Source organism: Cyphellophora attinorum, assembly GCF_001299255.1.
Source record: "Cyphellophora attinorum strain CBS 131958 chromosome Unknown Contig15, whole genome shotgun sequence".
NCBI lineage: Eukaryota > Fungi > Ascomycota > Eurotiomycetes > Chaetothyriales > Cyphellophoraceae > Cyphellophora > Cyphellophora attinorum.
The window spans coordinates 62,243-75,680 of NW_017253243.1; the positions used below are offsets into that span (position 1 = coordinate 62,243).

The 13,438-nt window shown below is 53.3% G+C and overlaps 5 protein-coding genes across 5 annotated transcripts; 4 read left to right on the top strand and 1 right to left on the bottom strand.

Moving 5' to 3' along the window:
• Positions 1-843: 843 nt before the first annotated feature.
• AB675_4982 (Polysaccharide monooxygenase Cel61a) lies at positions 844-1,821 on the top strand (the record flags this gene model as incomplete). Its single annotated transcript, XM_018145159.1, has 1 exon — positions 844-1,821. One exon carries the CDS (start codon positions 844-846, stop codon positions 1,819-1,821), a length of 978 nt encoding a protein of 325 aa, XP_017999295.1.
• An 854-nt stretch (positions 1,822-2,675) lies between these two features.
• Positions 2,676-5,686, top strand: AB675_4983 (Pre-mRNA-splicing factor prp1; the record flags this gene model as incomplete). The annotated part of the gene is made up of 3 exons (XM_018145160.1): positions 2,676-3,046; positions 3,145-5,467; positions 5,534-5,686. 3 exons carry the CDS (start codon positions 2,676-2,678, stop codon positions 5,684-5,686), a joined length of 2,847 nt encoding a protein of 948 aa, XP_017999337.1.
• A 465-nt stretch (positions 5,687-6,151) lies between these two features.
• On the top strand, positions 6,152-7,384 carry AB675_4984 (Dimethyladenosine transferase; the record flags this gene model as incomplete). The annotated part of the gene is made up of 1 exon (XM_018145161.1): positions 6,152-7,384. The coding sequence occupies one exon, from the start codon at positions 6,152-6,154 to the stop codon at positions 7,382-7,384; it is 1,233 nt and encodes a 410-aa protein (XP_017999330.1).
• A 335-nt stretch (positions 7,385-7,719) lies between these two features.
• On the top strand, positions 7,720-9,524 carry AB675_4985 (uncharacterized protein; the record flags this gene model as incomplete). Its single annotated transcript, XM_018145162.1, has 2 exons — positions 7,720-8,976; positions 9,012-9,524. The coding sequence occupies 2 exons, from the start codon at positions 7,720-7,722 to the stop codon at positions 9,522-9,524; spliced, it is 1,770 nt and encodes a 589-aa protein (XP_017999369.1).
• A 954-nt stretch (positions 9,525-10,478) lies between these two features.
• Positions 10,479-12,377, bottom strand: AB675_4986 (uncharacterized protein; the record flags this gene model as incomplete). The annotated part of the gene is made up of 1 exon (XM_018145163.1): positions 10,479-12,377. One exon carries the CDS (start codon positions 12,375-12,377, stop codon positions 10,479-10,481), a length of 1,899 nt encoding a protein of 632 aa, XP_017999411.1.
• Positions 12,378-13,438: the final 1,061 nt, after the last annotated feature.

Below are 13,438 nucleotides of genomic sequence, written 5' to 3' on the forward strand. Positions count from 1 at the left end.
CCTTACGCGTTGACCTTCTAGGAGAAGAGCCCCATCACTCTGGCTCCCACCTCAGGACAAAGATGAGATACGAATCAATGCTGGCGTTGTGCTGAGACACGATGCCACGAAACATCAAAGCATTGCTGCTGTCCAGCAGTACGCACCGACGAGTGCTGGCCTGGCGGGGGACGTCTTCTCGCTTGCAACTTCTCAGAATCCACGCAGGCGGTTCGGTTAATGTGTATCCTGGACGATCTCAAACACTCCCTTGTCCTGTCCGTACGACGACCTCGTTGTCAGGGATAGGAAAGACGTGTCATTCTTTTGATCCATTCTGTTACAGATGCATGACCGCGTTGCTAACGATTAGGTCTCTTTGGCTCACAAGTATAGGGAGAGTATTTACCTTGCGAAAAGTAGGCTTCAGCCTCCAGGACCCCCTCCAAATCTTTTCACACCCTGTATCTGGTGTCAGTCGTTTCAGCTTGGCGTTCCTTCATGAACGTCAGACGGTACATCAATTGCGCATGGATGATTCTTAACCTCCCATGCTTCGTAAGATAGTGGTCAGTGGTTTGCATACTGTAGACACGTCGCTGGCATGGACCAAAAAGGTATATATCTGCTTATTTCCTCCGCCATTTGTTCACGATGCTGCTCCTTAACCGACTCAGCAGGTCTCTTCATTGTCCAGTCACTCTTTCCATACATTCATTCTCTTGTCGATTGACTCGATCATTCATTGCATTCATTACCATTCTCTTCATTGACTGAAGAGCTTGCACACTCACCAAAAACACACTCATTCCAACACTACAGTCCAACGACGACACCTATTCACCAAAACTTCCATCAACAACAATGTCCGTCCTCGCCCTTCTGGCATTCGCCGGCACAGCCCTTGCCCACGGCCACGTCTCATCCTACACTGTTGGGGGTCAAGTCATCCAAGGCGGCACCAACGGCGGCCTTTCAGTCAATCCCCGCCCTAACACCCCGGCCTGGCTTGCCGCCAACAACGACAACGGCTTCGTCACCGATGTCACCTCGCCCGACGTCATCTGCCACAAGAGTGCCGAACCCGGGTCATCGTCCTTCACCGTCGCTGCGGGAGACACCATCACGTTACAGTGGAACACCTGGCCGGACAGCCACTCTGGGCCCGTGATCGACTATCTTGCTCCTGTCAATGGAGGCTTTGAGTCCATCTCAAAGAGCTCGTTGCTGTTCACGAAGATCGCTGAAGCCGGCCTCTCAGATGGGAAGTGGGCAGCCAACGAACTCATCGCGAACGGCTTCATGTGGCAGACAACCATCCCAAGTTCAATCGCTCCAGGCAACTACGTCCTCCGGCACGAGATCCTGGCGTTGCATGAGGCGCAGCGCGTTGGTGGAACTCAATTTTATCCTCAGTGCATCAACATTGAGGTGACTGGGAGCGGCACCAACACTCTCAGCGACGGCACCCCTGGCACTCAACTGTATGGCCAGACCGAGCCCGGTGTGATCTTCGATATGTACAACAACCCGACTTCGTACCCCATCCCAGGTCCTGCTGTCATGGCTGGCGGCAGCACTGGAGGCGGCAGCGGCGGTGGCAGCCCACCAGCGACCACAGCCACGGCTACATCAGCTGCACCGACTGTTGCGGTGCCTACGACGACGCTGAGGACCTTGACTACTACTGCTGCGCCGGCACCTACTGGTGGCAACACTGGTGGCAGTGGTACGGTCCCCAAATGGTCGCAGTGTGGTGGACAGGAGTACAAGGGCCCCACGAACTGTGTTTCTGGTACGACTTGTCAGGTGTTGAACCCTTACTACTTCCAGTGCTTGTGAGCTATTGGGAAAGTTGGACGCGCTCGCAAGCGGAGAAATTGCATGGCAACGGCCAATCGATTTTGTTTGCTTTCATTCACGGCCGAATTATATGAACGACTTTGTTCACTTTCTAGGAGAATATGAGATTTGAGGCTGAGGCTGAAGAGACCTTTGTAGGCGTCGTTCAATGTTATGATGAACATTCTTGCTGCCGACTGCTACTTCGACCGATCCTGTTCTGCTCTCGTAGTACGCTAGCCTTCACCAGAGCGATTCGAATGTAGTTGCCAGTATTACCACAATGAGTCCAAAGGTGATCTTCCGTCGATGACTGGGTTTCAGACACTTATTCTCCTATCGAGAAGCAGGACTTGGAATTCTTACAGTGCCCTCACTGACCAGAGAACATGTGATCCATGATTTGCACTTATAAGGCTCAAGTAAAACTCATCTCAGTCCGCCGATTTGATGAGTACACCGCGGTCACATCATCAGGGCTCGCCCGGACCGGAATGCATGACGCATTGTTTTGACTGACTGAGCTTCGAGTGAGGCTTATCTCAATGTATACTGAAGGTGTTCTTGTAGAAGTGAAGTTGGACGACGAGTGAATGAATACCTAGGTAGTGGAAGGTATTGTGCCTGACGATATCGATAAGGCAAACTTCTAGGCATCAACTCGGAACGACTCCGGAAAGTCGTAACCTTTGAAATATTTAAATAATTCCTACAGCGCCCGCCCTGGCCAGGAAATCTGCCACGATTCCCGCGCTCCAGTGACGCTCAAGTAAGGCTCCTCTGAAGTGTGCTCTTTCGATTAGCAAGGCCATGTAATTGCTCCTCAGCACTCCAGGGCGGCCTCTACACCGAAAATGTCTGGACGCCGCGATTTCCTGAGCCAGGCCGCGCCTGAGAACTACGTCGCCGGTCTCGGACGTGGCGCTACTGGCTTTACGACGCGATCAGACCTTGGCCCGACGCGCGAAGGCCCCAGCCCCGAGCAGATCCAAGAAGCGCTCGCGAAACGCGCTCAACAATTAGGCGCTGCACCGCCTACAGCGTACGGAGCAAGCGACAAGAAGAAACCGGACGAGGAGCAGGAGCAGGAAGACGAGCGCTTTCAGGATCCGGAGAACGAAACAGGCCTGTTTGCATTTGGGCAATTCGACAGAGAAGACGATGAGGCAGACAGGATATACCAGGATGTGGACGAGAAGATGGCACGGCGGAGGAAAGCCAGAAGGTTAGTCACTCCCTCCCACCCCTATCCCTCCAAGAGAACCCGTGGTTATATCTCTCCGCGTTGGACGAACAGATTACCGACGTAATACCATCGACTAGGGAAGCACGCGAGAAGCAAGAACAAGAAGAGTACGACCGAAACAACCCCAAGATCTCCGAGCAATTCGCAGATCTCAAACGAGGTCTGACTTCTATGACGGACGATGACTGGGCAAGCATCCCCGATGCTGGCGACATGACCGGCAAAAACCGTCGAGCGAAGCAGGATATGAAGAAGCGCTTCTACGCCGTTCCAGACAGCGTGCTAGCAGGTGCACGAGACTCTACACAGTTTGAGACCAGTGTTCAGGACGATGCTAATGGCAATGGGGAGGGCGCTGATGGCACAATGACTAACTTCGCGGACATCGGTGCAGCCCGAAACAAGGTGCTCAAAGCCCGTATCGATCAGGCTCAGGCTACACAGAACAACGGCACGACTACTGGCACATCTACGACGATTGATCCAAAGGGCTACCTCACCAGTCTAGTATCGTCCGAGCTCAAGGCAAGCGAGATTGAGGTGGGCGACGTAAACCGGGTCAGAGGCCTCCTGGAGTCCTTGGTGAAGACAAATCCGAAACACGCACCTGGCTGGATCGCTATAGCCCGCCTAGAAGAGATGGCCGGCAAAATCGTTGCGGCAAGGAAGCTGATGGCGCGAGGATGCGAGCTGTGCCCCAAGAGCGAAGACGCCTGGTCAGAAAACATCCGCCTCAACAAGGTCGACAACAATCACAATGCTAAGATTATTGCTGCGAACGCCATCAAGAACAACGAGCGGTCTACAAAGCTGTGGATGGAAGCCATGGAGCTGGAATCAGAGAACAGAGACAAGAAGAAGATCCTCCGGATGGCCCTGGACCATATCCCGCAATCAGTCGCCATCTGGAAAGCAGCCGTCAACCTGGAAGAGGACATCGCCGATGCGCGACTAATGCTCGCTAAAGCGACAGAAATCATCCCATTGTCCGTAGAGCTGTGGCTAGCCCTTGCGCGACTGGAAACGCCAGAGAATGCCCAAGCGGTGCTGAACAAGGCACGGAAAGCTGTACCAACCAGTCACCTGATCTGGATAGCGGCCGCCCGGTTACAGGAACAGATCGGCAACGCAAATAAGGTCAACCTCATGAATCGTGCTATCAAAGCATTGGTCAAAGAGAACGCTATGCCTAAACGGGAAGAATGGATCACCGAGGCTGAGAAGTGCGAGGAGGAAGGAGCCATACTGACCTGCGCCAATATTATCAGAGAGACGCTAGGGTGGACTCTGGAGGACGATGACGACCGGAAAGATATCTGGAAGGACGACGCCAAGGCCAGTATAGGACGCGGCAGATACCATACAGCACGAGCCATATACGCGTATGCGCTACGTGTGTTCCCAACAAGCATCTCACTTTGGCTCGCAGCAACGGATCTGGAAAAGAACCACGGCAGTAAGGAGGATCTATGGCATCTACTGGAGAAGGCTGTAGAGGCATGTCCACAGTCAGACGTTCTTTGGCTTCAGCTCGCGAGAGAGAAGTGGGATGCCGGCGACGTGGACGGCAGTCGAATTGTGCTCGGCAATGCTTTCAAGCAGAACCCAGGAAACGAGGAGATCTGGCTGGCTGCTGTTAAGCTTGAGGCGGACGCTGGTCAGGTCGACCAGGCCAGAGAGCTACTCAACGAAGCTCGGCGGGAAGCTCCTACGGAAAGAGTCTGGTACAAAAGCGCAGCTTACGAGCGACAGCTTGGCAACACTGATATTGCGCTGGACCTCGTGCTCCAGGGTCTGTCATCGGCGATAGTCAACAAAAAGGAGACAAGATTCCCGCGTTCCGCGAAGTTGTGGATGATGAAGGGCCAGATCTACGAGGACAAGGGCATGATCCCGCAAGCTCGCGAAGCATACTCGCAAGGCACTCGGGCGTGCCCGAAGTCGGTGCCACTGTGGCTGTTGGCTGCACGGCTGGAAGTATCTGCGGGTGTCACCATCAAGGCGCGCTCTGTGCTAGAACGCAGCCGCCTGCAGAATCCCAAGACACCCGAGCTCTGGGCTGAAAGTGTCAGAGTCGAGCTCAACGCGAAACCAGCAAACCCACAGCAGGCTAGGATATTGATGAGCAAGGCCATGCAGGAATGCCCGAAATCTGGCCTCCTTTGGTCAGAGAACATCTGGCATCTACAGCCTCGCACCCAACGCAAACCACAAGCTCTGGAGGCGATCAAGGCCGTCGACAATGACCCAGTGCTCCTTGTAACCGTGGCTAGGATCTTCTGGGGCGAGCGCAAGCTTGACAAAGCCATGAGCTGGTTCGAGAAGGCGTTAGTGCTGGATCCGGATATAGGGGACACCTGGGCGTGGTATCTCAAGTTCCTGATCCAGCATGGAACAGAAGTAAGTAAATTTCCCAGCCAGGGCGGCCTCTGCCTTGAAAATGGAAATTGTCTAATGACTGAGCAGGAAAAACGCGCCGATGTAATCTCCAAATGCGTCGCCAACGAGCCAAAGCATGGAGAGGTGTGGCAACGGGTGCGGAAGGAGCCCAAGAACGCAGGTCTGGGTACGGAGGAGGTACTACAGAAGGTGGTACAGGAACTGAAGGTATTGCCATAGGCGAGCCAATCTCAGACCGTTAGCGGCCTCCCTGGCCGGGTTTCCATGAATATTTTGGTGCCACGAAGTGACGCTTGAGTGAGGCTCATCGTAAACCTGTGTGTGCGATTGTCACAGCGGTCTGGGACCTTCAGCGCCCTCCCTGGGAAAGAAACCCACAGATCTTGATTCGTGGGCAGCTTTTCGACTCACGCAACGTCTTGAACGACATTACAACGGCCCTGGAGAGGTCTCCGCAGCTGGAGCTTTTAGCAGCCTGAAACACTATTTAACAATGTTCAAAAGACAAGCTTTTCACCTTATCGATAGGCCTGCTCCACAAAATTTTGGTTTTTGGGGATATTGCGACTTCACTCTCAGCCAGATTCGTTGCCTCAACCACGTTTTCCCAATAACGTCCGTTGGCCCTGTGCCTCATGATGTAGCTCATCTTGAAGTGTTCTCGATACAGACTACGCCACAAAGATGCCGAAAGCAAGCAAGATGCGGAACGGCGGCGGGCCTGCCTCGCCTTACGCCAAAAACAACACCAAAAAGCCCGCCACCGCGAACAACATGTCAAATGCCATCTTCAAAATGAACACTGATCTTGGCCAACACGTGCTCAAGAATCCTGGAGTCGCGTCCGCCATCGTCGAAAAAGCCGGCTTGAAGCAATCCGACATTGTGCTAGAAGTCGGTCCTGGATCAGGCAATCTGACGGTAAAAATCCTCGAAAAGGCCAAGAAATGCATCGCCGTCGAGCTGGACCCACGCATGGCGGCTGAAGTCACCAAACGTGTGCAGGGAACGCCGATGGCGAAGAAGCTAGATGTCGTGCTTGGCGACGTAATGAAGACGGAGTTGCCATACTTCGACGTCTGTATCAGTAATACGCCGTACCAGATTTCGAGTCCGTTGACGTTCAAGTTGCTGGCCACAAGTCCAAGTCCGAGGATCTGCGTGCTCATGTTTCAGAGGGAGTTTGCGATGCGATTATTCGCGAAGGCAGGGGACAAGTTGTACAGTCGGCTGAGTGTGAATGCACAGATGTGGGCGAAGATTGATCATATTATGAAAGTGGGGAAGAACAATTTCAAGCCTCCGCCACAGGTTGAGAGCAGTGTTATCAGGATGGTGCCGAAGAATCCGCGACCGAATATCTCGTATGACGAATGGGATGGATTGTTGAGAGTGTGTTTTGTGCGGAAGAACAAGACGTTGAGGGCGAATTTTCTTGGTACGACTTCGGTGATCAGCATGTTGGAATCGAACTACAGGACTTGGTGTGCTCAGAACAGTGTAACGCTTGAGGATGGGCCTTCGACCGAGACCAATACAGATGCGTTGATGGAGATCGACAACGTACCAGCCACAACTGCAGACAACGATGAGTGGAATGGATTTGGCTCCGACAACGAATCAGTAGGAGGGATGCCCGTCGCAGCAATGGATCTGGATATGGACGACATGGACGAAGACGATCTTCCTGCGTTCTTCAAAGAGCATCGCGACCACATCGAGCAGCAGAAGCAACAGCACCCCAAGACGCAAGCACGGAAGAAGAGATCCAAAGTCAACGATCTCGTGCGTGAAAAGATTCGAATCGTGTTGGAAGACAAGACGACTCTGGCCGATAAGCGCGCGAGAATGTGCGACGAGGGCGACTTCCTGAAGCTATTGTGGTCTTTCAACCAAGAGGGCATTCATTTCGTGTGAAATGTATATCACAGAGCCTCGATTATATCCATGTGAACTTCGGATGAATACTTTTAAGCAGACTCGGACTAACATCTTAGTGGCTCATAAGTCTCTAGCGTCCAGGCAAGGCTGGACTCACTAAGCGGGTTGGTCCAAGGCATTGGTCGATTTACCCGACCTTAGCCCGCGCCTTGTAGGCTGCAACGACTACTTAGCCTTATCCAATCGTGTTCTTGTACACCTCTTGGTTGATTTGCTTCTAGCCAAGCGATAACAGATATGCTCAGCTTTAAGCTGTGGGATAAGAGACCACATACAGTCGATCAGATGCAGTCGCAACTCCGGCTCCAGCAATGGCCAACTCGGAAGCCATTACATACCAGACTCTGGAGACTGCAAAGCACATCCGCCTTGTCACAGTATCCGCCAGCCTTGGCGATGGCTTGATCAGCTGCGAGATGGGTCACTACGTCAATCCACCGCCTTACAAATGCCTATCTTATGTATGGGGCGCACAGGCCGTGGGCAAGACAATCCTTGTTAATGGCAAGCGCGCAGATATACAGGTCTACCTATACGATTTCCTTCGCCGCGCGCGCGGCTTCTGTCCTGATCAGCTGCTGTGGATAGATGCGCTATGCATCAATCAGACGGATCTGAGTGAAAAGAACTCTCAAGTCCAGCAAATGTCGACGTTATTCGCGGAAGCCGAGGAAGTTCTCATGTGGCTTGGTGTTGCTCCCGAACTTGACGTTGTCTTTAGCTTTGCGGAACAGCTAGAAGATGTGTTGGAGCAGAACGGGCAGATCGATGAAGGGACACTTCGTGCGCTTGCAGCTAGTCCTACTATTGAGTCTGCTCCCCACGGTATCAGGTCAGTGGAGATTAGAACAATGTACATGGAGTCTGTGGACGGGTTTAGGGCTCTCTTTCGCCACAATTACTTCACCAGAGCATGGATCAGTCAAGAAGTGATACTCGCCCGGCGCCAGGTTCTTCTGAACGGTAATCATTCGATCTCCTTGGAGCACTTCTACGATCTCTCCTGCACGCCTTTGCTGGCTATCGTTTTCGCAAGCACGGTGGCTCACGATATCTACGTACTGTGCCGTGAGGGCAACATAGGCCAACTCGTCTCATCCTGGCGTTCTAGGCGCATTGGTAGACCTGCGCCAACACTTCGCCAGCGTCTGCACGATTTCGGCAGGCTAAGGTCTTCGGACTACCGCGACAGGATATATGCTCTCCTCGGAATGGTTGAGGGCGGTGAAAGCTTCGCTGTGGACTATTATGAAAACTATGAACAGCTTTTCTGGAGGGTCGTCGACCACTTCCATCAAAGCACGCAGTATGCGACTTCCTCAGACGTGGACGCTTACATATTCTCGCTTGATCTCATGGATTTGCTCTTGGTATGCCTCGAGCTTAGTCCTGATGATCTGAAGCATGTCACAGGCGGCGATACAGGGATGCTTTTCTCCTTCGACAACATATCTTTCTCACCTGCTCGCTGTCAAGAGCCGGCGACTGCTATCGGCTCTGCTGAGATTCATGTCCATTGGCCAAGAGTGGCATCGACACTGTTCAACTCCGATGATCCTCGCCAGGGCGTGCGTCTTCGAGCCCCAGCTGCCATTCGTCGCAGTCAATGTCAGTGGATCCCTCATGCACATATCCCTTACGCAAGTTCAAGGATGATGCTGGCCACGCGGGAGGCACGGAGAGAGAGGAACTGGACTTCCGACCTAACATCTCTTATGGCTGCATGACCCCCGCACAATACCAATATCATGATGGTACCGTGACCGATATCGCCAAGGTTGACCACGTATCCAGCAGTCACTTGGGCATCCCCGATGGCGCATATACCATCCGCGTACCACGAGAATATGTACTACATGACCTGGCCGCCTGGCGGAAGTACAGGGCTGAGAACCAGCGACCGACCGCTCGCACCGGGGCGGCAAATATGCTTCAGGACTTTAGAGCCCTGCCTAAATACAAGAGCGCCGTTCACGAATCGTTGCGCTTGTATTGGCAGCGAGCTGCCGGACTCCTGCCTGCGGCACCATGGAGTGATGAGGAACTCTCAAAGGAGGGCGATGAGAGCGATGGTTTCATTGGTCCTAGTCGACGTCTGCCGATGTTTGGGAAGTAGCGCTTGCTAAGGCGAAGGACGTCGGCTGCGGATCAAGTTGCGGTCGATCAAGGGCACCTTCAGGCGACTCATAGAAGATGCAAGATGAGTATTTCGGGCCGACCGTCTAATCCCTCTCGCCCAGTGGAAACACGATGCGGTGTGTGGTGGTAGCAGCCAGAAGATGCGAGGCCAGACGGAGTCACCTCTCCCGAATGTTACCATACTCGAAAACGATTGGCGCGTATCGATGACTCGGTCGCGGTAAGTAAAGACGGGACGGCCAAAATGCCCGGGAAAATCAAGCACAGCATATCTACGGCACGGAAGCATTTGGCTAGAACTAGACATCTGAGAATTCAGTCATGCCCTGATGGCCGGCCTTCTGGGGCTACCTACGTGAGTATACTACATAGTGCATCTTGTCCAGAAGACATGATTCAAAGTTGCCCCTGCAAGCATAGCAATCTTACTCCCACCAAAGCCAGTAAATGCCATGGACATGTTCCCGTGACGGAATAGCCTCCTCTCATGTTGTTGCCAAATCGTCCGATTCCCACGTCACGACATTCCAATGAAAGAACGCCAGAGCTGGAAGAATCAGAGAACCAAAATGCTTGACGATGATGAATGTACAACGTAGAGAAAAGCCCGAAATCGGTTCGGTACCCAGAGCCAGCCAGTCTTGCGACGGGCGCCGGAGGGAGCAGGAAGTCGAAAATGGTCTACCGCGGAGAATGTTTGAAAGCCCAGCCCGATGTGCTTTTATTTCGACATGCTTTTTGCGTGTTGAGAATGTGAGGTGAATGTCGAGAAATGCTGGGCAGATAAAAGATGATCCAAGGCAGAAATGCCGCCTAAATCGTAGCGAGAAGCGTGTTGTAGATGTCGTAATGTCGTTGGGTATGAAAGGAGCATTTCATTGTAACTCGGGAGTAAATATTGTAGAGGGAAACGAAGCCGGACATGCTCTCATTAACGTCGTTGATTACCGTCACTCGACGCCCTATGCCGGCTGCCAGACCGCGTCGACGAAGACGACCGGCCCTGCTTCATCTTTACCGGCGACGACGGCGGCCGACTATCATCGATGACATGCGAGATCCGTCTCGTGATCTTGTAGTCTTGTCCTCGATCACGCCCTCCACCATCTCGTCCGCGATCAGACGTCGTGTAGTCGCTCGTGGCAGCACGGCTCCTAGTCGCGGATGACTTGCTCGCCGTGCTTCCGCTTTGTGTCGGAGCTTGTTCAATCATTTTGGGCTCTATGCTACCCTTGAGTCTGGGCTTCTCGTCCGGAGCATCGCCGCCGATCTGTATGGTCACGCCGTGGGCAGGCAAGGCGATGCTCACTGGTCGAGCCTTGCCTCCTGTCTCGATGAGGACGCTGCCGCGACGAGACGTCTGTGATTTGGAGGAAATCCGTGATGCGGAGGAGTAGTGGCTCTGCTGGTGGCTATGGTTGCTGCCGCTTTCTGATCTGGTATGAGTCTTGCTACCGCTTGATGTCTTGGTCTGGTGTGTCAAAGCATGCGATGTCTTGGCTGCGCCTTGTCGCTCTTGGTATGCTTCGGCATCAGCGAGTTTCGCATCGATCGCAGTGACAGGCTGAGTCGCTCGTCGCGTGCTTGAGGTATGACCCAATTGGTCTTTCGTGGCAGATTTGGATGTGTAGGACTCTGAGACCGTCTGTCTTGGCTTTGGTCGTGCAGACAGTGGTGGTAGGTCATGTCGGCGGGGAGATAGATCACGAGATCGTGTTCTTGACAAGTCGTCAGCCGGTCTGCGATGATAGCTGTCGTACGAATCACGATAGTCGTCCGAGCCATCGTAGCCTGTGTCGTGCCTCTTGTAGTCCGCTGAGTACGAATGCGTGTGATTGGGCGTGGGCGGAGTGTCAGTGGCAACCTTTAGATCTGGTCGTTGTGGTGGCGGAGGCATTAAATCGTAATCTTCTGGTCGCTTTCCATTATAGGATAGTCGTTTGGCTGCTTTCAAAGTCTCTCGTTGTGGGGCAGGGTATACTTTCTCATAGTCTGCGTAAGTCGTCTGGGAGGTCGAAGGCCGTTCGTGGACACTATTACGGTGGAGCGGCGCGGGCCGACTTGGTGCTGTGCTACGATGATCGAAGTATCCACGTGAGTGCGATTGCGAAGCATAAGCTGGCGTCAAAGGCGTGACCGAAGCTGGCGAGTAGCCGTAAGGAGATACTGCGTAACCTGCAGTAGCCATTTGTGCCACGTAGTCATGTGAAGAGTAAGGGCCAGGCGCCGGACTGAATGCGGGTGTGTGTCTTGTGGTCGAATGCCGCTTGTCAAGTTCCGGCCGGCCGCCCTTGTGTGAAGACACCTGTCGTACCTTCTTGCCCGGGTCAATGCGCTCCTCCTCCTCTTCGAACACTTCAACCTTGGGTGCTTCGGATCTCCGGTGGCCATCCTGACCAGTCACCGTTTGCTTGGCAAGACCTGCTTCGAACTCGTCCTGATTCACATGGTATCCCAATTGGTCACAAGTATAGCAGACGCCCTTACGATGACAAAACTCCTTCCGCTTCTCAGGTTCATGCTGGGCCGAATTCTTAATATCATTCGGTCGCCTTGGATGTGTCGTAGACTTTTGACGTTGAGGTAGTGGACCACTGCTGTAGGGATTTCTCTGTCTCTCAATCGGCATCGCCATCACTACCTCCGGCGAAGTCTGCTTGCTCTCTCCATCATGGGTACCAGCACGGCTGGAATACCCCGAGTCGCTACCATCCTTGGTGCCTCTACTGGAAGCGCTAGCAAAAGCGCGAGTATGTGAGATAGTTGTGTTGTTATCGTCGTCGTAGTCCTCGACGTGAGCTACCCGTGGTCCTTGTCGATTGTCCGGCATGAATTACTGTCGTCCAAGAGGGTGATGTGTTCAAGGGGTGGTCAGTGACTGGGATCGATCAGATAGACCCCGGAGCAGTAGGCCGATAATCCTCGGAAGCACGGTGAGCAATATGCCAGTAGGAGCTGTCTAGCTCGGTTCCAGTTGAGGGCGGTCCTCAAAGCTGCCCCTTGTTGGGTGGTCGGTGTACCGATGGAGTGAGGTCTGGAGTTCCAAGGGAGTGGATAGTTTCAGTGTGGCCCCCGGAAAGGCCCGCCTATCGATAGAAACCTTAAGCTTATTTGGGCCCCTGTGTAATTGGTCGCGGATGATCTTTGAGGGCTGTCTGCCTGGGAATCTATGATACAGAAGAAGTAGGATGTTATCGTTGACAATGCTCTTGATAGCAGGATGGTTGCGGCCGGGATGCAAGGCGTTACTGAAGTCGACGCGTGGCCGTGATCTCGTGCAGCTGCTGATCTCGCCGCTTTGTGAATCTTGAACGACCGTCGCGATCTGCTCAGCACTCACAATTAATCGTTTCGTCATGCGATCTTCGATGGCTCAGGTATTCTTTGGGTCGCGTTCGCATCTTGCTCACTGGCCAGCACGAAGTGTTCTCTCAGGCTGGACAGGGTAATTTGATGCGTTGTCGATGCGCGGAAGCGGTCGTCAACAAGATGGGTAGTTGCGCAGCTAACAACAGCGTTGCTCAATGTCGCGGGCAACTGCCTCAGAGACTGCAAGAACGGGTAGGTCCTTCCAATGATATGGAAACAAGAATCGCAACAGACCACTAGAAGGTAAAGAGTGGCGCCTGCTGTCTGCGACGACAAGAGATCCGGACTCTGGAGTCACAATTGTTGCAGGAAATGCTCAATGCTTTGCTGCGGCCTGCAGAAGAAGGGGAGAGAATTTCTCAATGGACGAAACGCTCAATGACGGAGACATCATTTTCTGCCCCCCTCCGTTTCCTATCTAGCAGCATGCAGGCCACTCACCTACCGAACGAACGTCCATCCCAGGCATCCATTGACTCGCCTGTCAGTCTCTTAGCTTGCAGCGCGGGCCTACAGCTCACT